Source organism: Vombatus ursinus, unplaced genomic scaffold, assembly GCF_900497805.2.
Source record: "Vombatus ursinus unplaced genomic scaffold, bare-nosed wombat genome assembly UNPS02013048.1, whole genome shotgun sequence".
Taxonomy (NCBI): Eukaryota; Metazoa; Chordata; class Mammalia; order Diprotodontia; family Vombatidae; genus Vombatus; species Vombatus ursinus.
The window spans coordinates 2038-10231 of NW_020952826.1; the positions used below are offsets into that span (position 1 = coordinate 2038).

The 8194-nt window shown below is 41.2% G+C and overlaps 1 protein-coding gene across 1 annotated transcript; it reads left to right on the plus strand.

The window, feature by feature from the left end:
• Window positions 1-394: 394 nt before the first annotated feature.
• LOC114040382 (WAS/WASL-interacting protein family member 2-like) lies at window positions 395-5544 on the plus strand. The gene is made up of 3 exons (XM_027858475.1): window positions 395-1162; window positions 1972-2073; window positions 2231-5544. Exons 1-3 carry the CDS (start codon window positions 883-885, stop codon window positions 2269-2271), a joined length of 423 nt encoding a protein of 140 aa, XP_027714276.1. The 5' UTR covers window positions 395-882; the 3' UTR covers window positions 2272-5544.
• The last annotated feature ends 2650 nt before the right edge of the window (window positions 5545-8194 follow it).

Below are 8194 nucleotides of genomic sequence, written 5' to 3' on the forward strand. Positions count from 1 at the left end.
GAGCATTGTGACTCTGGGCAAGTCACTTAGTCTTTAACCCCGATTGCCTCACCAAAAAGCAAAAAAAAAAAAAAATTTAAGAGACTGAAGGCAGCATAAAGAGTTGGGAGGCTGCTGCAGTATTCCAGGCAGGAAGGGATAGATTGGATTACATTTTAGTACCAAGTGGAAATGGAGAGGAAGAGACAAATTAAGACATTTTGGAAACAATGGACTTGGTGAGTGATTAGATATCAGGAATGACAAAGACAGCCAGCCCTGAGGTTTGAGTGAACCTTATTGAGTGGAGGCTAGTGATGCTATTCAATCCACCGATATTACCAGGTACTAAGGATTTGAAGGCAAGAAAGGAAACAGCCCCTGCCTTCATGTACATATATAAATATTTACACAATGTATACAAAATAAATGCATAAATATAAGTGGTTTTTTTGGAAGGAGGGGAAAGCACTAGCATCTGGGGATAAAGAAAAGCCTTAATATATGATGACCCTTGAGCTAAGGAAACTAGGATCTTAAAAAGGAGAAGGAAGTGAGGTGGTAACACATTCCTGATGGGGGAGAATGGCCTATACAAAGGCAGGGAGTTGAGAGAGGGAGTGTTTTGTGTGAGGAACAGCAAGGAGGCCATTTTGGCAGGACTGTAGAGCATGTGAAGAGAAATTATGTGCAGTAAGTTTGGAAAGGTTAGGTTGGAGCCAGGTTGTGAAGTAGAAAAGGTCGGAATGGAAGCTAGTACTGTTTTTGCCTTTCATTGTGTTCCCAGCTTAGCACTGTGCCTGGTAGATAGTAAGCACTTAATAAATGCTTATTGACTGACTGTTTCAGAGATGCTTCCTTGGAGAGATCAGGCCCTGACTCTATCTGAGGAGGTACTCACACATGTCCCCAAATTTATCTTACTTCTACAAATTCAGTGTTCTGAATGTCTCTTTCTGGGTTATTGCAGCTCCTCCTCCCCCACCACCCTTAATTCGAAATGGTGCCCGGGATGCTCCACCTCCACCTCCACCATACCGAATTCATGGCTGTACAGAACCCCTGAGCAGAGGAAAACCCCCACCTCCACCTTCAAGGACACCAGCTGGGCCACCTCCACCACCTCCACCACCCCTGAGAAATGGCCACAGAGATTCCATTGCAACAGTTCGATCTTTCTTGGGTATGTAATCGGCTCTTGAGAAGGCCTCATTCGCAATCATGACAGATACCCAGCTTGCAGTTCAGATGGGGTTCTTTGAGTACCTTTTGGCGTCTTAGTAGTGTATCATAATCTCTGTCTCCATTTTTCCCCACCTGCTTTTGAGGAGTTTAATATAGTGAATTTTTTTTTTTAATTTTCATAGTATGATAGTTGGTTCTTTCTCTTCATATCTTCTCCAGCAAGACAGTCTGTACATCCTTGGATTACTGGTTAGAGGTTGAAACTATACATCCTTCTCTTTCCTGCTCTTTGCCTACTTGTCCTTTTCTGAGATTTATTTCTTGGTGGACCATTATGTCTTCCTTTGCTTTGGAGATGTTTCTTTGATCAGGACCTAAACAGGTGTCCTAATTTCTTTTAGACTACTTTGTGTAGGCTTCTGGGGAATGCCTAAGCCATGCCCTATTGAAAGTTTGAATAATTTTCAGGGAAACCTCAGGAAGTGTTATGGGCAGAGTCAGGTGATAGTGCTGCCACAACTCCATTGATAATAAGATTCCTGGTCAGGAAAGGACATTTTAGGCTTAATCAGTTACTGGCTGGAGACAAAATTCCTTTTTTTTTTTGTTAATTTAAGTCAATTTATGGATCCAGTTCACTTGTCCTCTAACTGGACCCTAGAGAACCCAGGATAATCTTGTCCTTGGAAAACAGAGTAGTATTTCTCCCTCCTACAGAATAGCACTGAAAACCAAACTGGGCCACTTTAATAGTCTTTTTTGAGTTCTCTTGAGAAAATCTAAAGTCACTTATTTTTCCTCTGGCAGATGATTTTGAGTCCAAGTATTCCTTCCATCCAGTAGAAGACTTCCCTGCTCCAGAAGAATATAAACACTTTCAGAGAATTTACCCCAGCAAAACAAACAGAGGTGAGGAAAGTATTTTTATAATTTGCACAGAGTATAGAAGTTTAGTTAAATGGACATTATTTCTTACCTCTCATTTCAGGACTGATTATAAGATATCTAGCATATAATAAATAACTTCAGATTTACTGATTGACATTTGCTTCTTTTTTTTTTCCAGCCACCCGTGGGGCCCCACCCCTGCCGCCTGTCCTAAGGTGAAGCCCAAGTGGGTCCTATTCCTCAGCAAAAGGATGGACCTCCTCCAGTTCTCAAATGGTTCCTACTGCTTCCCCAAAACCTGCATGAGAACTTCCATTGTGTTCTTCCAGTGCATCCAGCTGCTCAGAATTCAGCATCTCTCCCAGCTCATCTTCATGTATGCATCTCCTCACTGGACTTGATTGGACTCTCTTATTTTGGCAGTGGGTTCCCTGTTCCTCCACTTCCCTTCATCTAGTGAACCCTGCTAGCTGTGTGAGGAAATAGTTTCTGTCTCCTGTTCTCTCTTTGGAGAGAGGTGCCTTGTGATGAATTCACTAATCAGAGCAGGGTGAAGACAGTATCCTTCTTGTTTCCACATCAAATTCTTCTCCCTTCCCCCACCCGCGGGAAGCCAAATGGGTATATGTGAACTTCAAGCCATTAGGGAGCTTGGCATAGCCATTACCACCTCTGTTCTTTGTGGGGAGAGTGCCATCTTCAGTAAAATAGGAAAGAAGTATATGGAGATGTTGTCTGCTTCATAGGTCACACAGTTGCAGAGCAGGAGAGGAAGAGGTCTGCTTTCTTCTTGGGGTATCTTTTTTTTTTTTTTACACAGGGTTAAAGTTCTGGACTACATTTGGGTTTACTAATCAGTTAAGCTTAAAGCAGATACTAAAACGGGACAGTGGGCTCAAGCTAAGGGCTTCTTAGCTCTAGTCAATTCCTCTATAACAGAGGGACCAAAAGAGGATTTAGTCCTCAGGAGCCCCCTGCCTCATTTACCCAGGATCCTGGGTGGCCAAGTAGGCTCAATTGAAGAACCTTTCTAATCTTTTGGATCACATGCTAAGGAACCAGTGCAGGTCCACAGTGGTCCCAATGGGAAAAGATGGAGCTGAATTGCGTATGTGTATATGACCAGAACCTCCTTGTTATAACCTAGACCAAACCCAGTGCTGGTTTACCTTCATTATTTTTCCATGTACTGTTGGTTTGATTAGGTCAATTGTAGGGAAATGTTTTTTAACTATTCTTATTTTAAAACCTGGTAGCAGTTATCCCCCAGAGACGCCCTCAGCACATGGGATTGAGAGGAGATGGAAAGGCTTCCCCGGCAAGGAGCCCTAGACTGGGGGAAGGAAGTAGGAAAGCTTGGTATTTAATCATACTGATCATTTATTTAGTCCTGACTGTGAAGTCTTCAGATCATTGTCGAAATGGAAATTGGCAACTTTTACACAATGTTCTGTGATGGTGTTTTTCTTTAAAATATTCAAATATAGAAAACAGAAAGAGAAATACTTGTTATCACAAAAGCCAAACCCTGCCTTTTCTTCTGGGGTTGGCACCTTTCTTCCTATTACTTGTTCCTTTGGATTTTAGACTGTGTCACATTGGCATCCATTATACTTTCACTGGCTTGCCTCCTGAAAATGGTTGGCTAAGCTCAAGTCAATTGGATTTTTCTTCTTCAGAGTGTGTTGATAATCCATTATGTATTTGGATGTCTGCCTTATACACTACTCTGTCTCACTGGTGGTACTGGATTTATTATCATGACACAACTAGAACAGTAATTCATTCAGCAAATTTATTAAGAGCCTACTCTTGAGTAATGGGAATGTGACTCATAGTTACTGATCTATTTTGTATGTTAAAAAAAAAAACACAAAAACTTGTAATATAGGTTTAAGGTGGGCTGGCTGCAAGGGCACTAAACTTCTCACCTTTGAACTCCTCTTTTCTCTGCTTGTGGGAATGTTGTTACCTCCTTAGTTGAAGATTGGGTGGGTCTCATGTTGAGGCTACTCCCAGTCAACAAACCCTTATGTCCCCTCTCTGAAGGAAGAGATGTTGCCCAGCTCTGCTCATCAGAAAGCTGAGTTAAAAGCCCCCTGGTTGGGTTTGTTTTTTTTTTTCCCTAATGGGAAAAACTTAATATTTGTTTCCTATTGCCCTGGCTGCAAAGCAGATGGGTAGCCTCAAGTCTAAATGAGAGCAGTACCCCTCTACTTCTGCTAATCTACCCAGATCAAAGCACTTTGACATTGTGTGTGGTTCTGTGTATTAGGGGGTTGGAATGCTGCTCAAGCTTCAAACCTTTGCTTTTCCTGAAACCAGGGCTCTTAGGCTATTGGAGTGGCTGTAGAGTTCCTAGGAACACATCCCAGCCGTCTTTATTTGGCGAAGGGCAGGGAGGACCTGTCTTTGGCCTCCTGACTTGAAGCCCAAATGAACCTCTAGGGAGAGGTAAGAAGAAAATGTGTAAATAGACTTAAGCATTGCTACAGAGTAACTCAGGGCTGGGGTATATTTTAAATTATCCTGATCACTTGAAATAACTCATAGACTAAGTGAATTTTGGAATGGGGGAGGAAATGTGTCCCCATAGTTCTCTTACCCTGAGGGGGCTAAGGGGAGGTAAATAGGGGTTGTCTAAGGATCTGTTTTTATTTTTAATGGCACTACACTGAGTTGTCTGTCCTGAAAACCCAACCTGGGATCAATGGCAAACCAAATTCCTTACATTCCAGTCTTGGTCTTCCCCTGGCTCTAAGGTCAGGGTGGCTCCCTGCCAATCATTCCTTAGAATTGGGAATGTGAGAGAATTGGCCCACTGCAACATTGCCTTTGAAATTCATCTGCTTTAAAACAACAAAAGCAAGAATGTGCAAAAACAAAAAAAAAATGGAAAACTGTTGAATAGAAGGAAGTTTTTGGATCCATTCAACTCCACATTCATTGTGCCTTTACCCTATGTCAGGCATCTGTGCTCTGTATTCCTCTTGGACTGAAGCAATTTAAATCTCTCTTGTCTCCTGCTGTTTCTTTCTTCCTCTGTACATCTTTGTAGACCTGGTGGGCTGCTTCTCTAATCCTTGTGAGTCTCATTCCACCAGTGGCAGAGGACCAGCTTCTCTTTCTCCCTACCTCTTTTTCTCCCCTAGAGTGACAAGCATGGATGTCACAGTAATCAACACTGTATAAATACACCCAGAATGATGAGAGATAGTGTGTGTACATGTGTGCTCGAGAGTGTGAGAGTGTGTGTGTGTGTGTGTAGTGTCTGCATGTAGATGGATTTTTAAAAATAATTTATTGTATGAATATATGGATGTTATGTTTTGATCCATGATTCTCCTTCCCTAGTTGTGTTGATTTTTTTCTCCCTTCCTCCCCTCCCCCCAAGATGTACAGTCTGGTCTCAGGTTGGATTCTTTGGTACACTTACTTCTCCCTTCTGGGTGCCATGCAGCTATTTAATTAAACCTCATTTTACAAACCAAATCAAACCGAAAATCTGTGTGCTATATCTGGAGTCCCACCCCAGGGCAATGGAATGGGGGTGGGGAGGGCAGGGAGGAAGACCTTACCACCTCTTGAATTTCCTGTTTTGCCCATAGGCTGGACACAGGCACCTGCAACTCTCCAGGGGTCTTCTCATTCTTCCTTAAGGAAATATGCTAATGTGAAAAGAACACCAGTCTTAAATCAGAAGACCTGGACTTGAGTCTCAGCTCTGCCACCTCCAGGGGTGGGGAACCTGAGACCTCATGGCCACATGTGGCCTTCTAGGTCCTCGGTGCAGCCTTTTGACTGAGTCCAAGTTTTACAGAACAAATCCTTTTATTTTTTTCCACTTTTTAAAAATTATTTTTAGTTTTTAACATTCACTTCTTTAAGATTTGGAGTTCTAAATTTTTCCCCTTCCTCTCTTCTCCCCTCCCCAAGACAGCATGCAATCTAATATAGGCTATACATCTACAATCACATTAAACAAATATATTTCCACATTAGTCATGTTGTGAAAGAAGAATCAGAACAAAAGGGAAAAACCACGAGAAAGTAAAAACAAAGAGAAAATAGTATGCTTCGATCTGCATGCAGACTCCATAATTCTTTCTCTGGATGTGGATAGCATTTTCCATCATGGGTCTTTTAGAATTGTCTTAGATCCTTGCACTGCTGAGAAGAAAGAGCTAAGTCTATCAAAGTTAGTCATCACACAATGTTGCTGTTACTGTGTACAATGTTCTCCTGGTTCTCACTTCATTCTCACATCTCACATCACATCTAGGTCTTTCCAGGTTTTTCTGAAATCCACCTGCTCATCATTTCCTATGGAACAATAGTATTTCATTACATTCATATACCACAACTTGTTCAGCCATTCCCCAACTGATGGGCATCCCGTCAACTTCCAGTTCTTTGCCACCACAAAAAGAGCTGCTATAAATATTTTTGTTCATGTAGGTCCTTTTCCCTTTTTTATGATTTCTTTGGGATACAGACCTAGTAGTGGTATTGCTGGATGAAAGGGTATGCAGAGTTTTATAGACCTTTGGGCACACTTCCAAATTGCTCTCTAGAATGGTTCACAATTTCACCAACAATGCATTAGTGTTCCAGTTTTCCCACATCATCTCCAGCATTGATCATTTTCCTGTTTTGTCATGTTAGCCAATCTGATAGGTGTGATGTGTTATTTTGATTTGCATTTCTCTAATCAATAGTGATTTAAAGCATTTTTCATATGATTATAGATAACTTTAATTTCTTTATCTGAAAACTGCCTGTTCATATCCTTTGACCATTTATCAACTGGGGAGTGACTTGTATTCTTACAAATTTGATTCAGTTCTCTATATATTTTAGAAATGGGTCCTTTATCAGAGACACTGACTGTAAAAACTGTTTCCCAGCTTTCTGCTTCCCTTTTAATATTGGTTGCATTGGCTTTATGGAAAACCTTTTTAATTTAATGTAATCAAAATTATCCATTTTTCGTAACAAATCCTTTTATTAAGGGGATTTGTTATGTGAAGTTTGGATTTAGTCAAAGGGCTGCACTTGAGCACCTAGAGGGCCACATGTGGCCTCAAGGCTGAAGGATCCCCACTTCTGACTAGCCCTTAGGCCTACAGACCAAATCATTTTAACCTCCTGGGTGAAATGGGATATGATGATGTACGTTACCTAACTCACAAGATTGTGAGAATCAAAAGAGGTCATGTATGTGAAAGTGTGTTGTAATAGTAAAGCTCAAATACTGATGTGAAATATATATTATTATTCATTTCCTTCCTCTTTTTGGCTAAATCATATTCTAAAGTTGTACACTGTGGTAGTGAGTGTAGCCTTGATATTTGATGCCTTTGCTAATTTGTGCCTGCACCTGATTTTGCCTTTTTCAGATTTCAGGGACTTTTTAGTTCTTTTAGATTTGTCCCCTAAGATACAGGTATGAGCTCTTAATACCGTTCTTGGTTCTCCAGGATGTGTTTGGTGGTAGAATACTTAGGGAATGAAAGAAAGTGAGGGAAAAGCAGGTAATCTTTTTGAATGTGCATGAGTATGTGGGTGTTGGTTGTTCTCAGGTAGCTTTTAGTTCAAAGATAGGATTACTCACCTGAACTTTGACTTAGGTGTGAAAATTAAGACCTCTGTCCAAAGTATGTTTTCTAAACAAAAGCTGAGGTTTGAAGGATGAATTTCAGTCATTCGCTGTGTGGTATGTATGTGAATCACTTACACATAAAAATCTATTAAGTTAATGAGGGGAGGGAGAGGAGTTGAGAAGAAGGGGGCAGAATCTCTGCTTCCTTAAACCTGTCATTCACATGAATAAGTAACTTGTAGCATATTTCCTGGCTCTGGTGCTCCCTAGTCGACTTCATACAGTCCACCAAAAAATGCTTGCTGAAATAATCCTTAACTTGGTAACCTTAGGAGTTCCTTTGTCCAGAGGAAATGGTGTCTCCCCTCTGGTGTGTACAAAAGAATGCTGACAAGTCCTTCTTGTATGATTTTATTCTTCCATGACACCATGCAATAGGCATTAGGAGATGGGCCACAGGTCTGCTTACTGTAATTATGAGTGAGGCACAGCTGCTTGGAGCCAAAGGTGGCTTTTTTTTTTTTCCATCCAGCTATGGGA

Coding starts and splice junctions, on each gene's coding strand:
- LOC114040382 (XM_027858475.1), top strand. CDS start 883: ATGTCCCCAAATTTATCTTACTTCTACAAATTCAGTGTTCTGAATGTC. Junction 1,163..1,971: donor AACAGTTCGATCTTTCTTGG/GTATGTAATCGG, acceptor TTCCTCTGGCAG/ATGATTTTGAGTCCAAGTAT. Junction 2,074..2,230: donor CCCCAGCAAAACAAACAGAG/GTGAGGAAAGTA, acceptor TTTTTTTTCCAG/CCACCCGTGGGGCCCCACCC.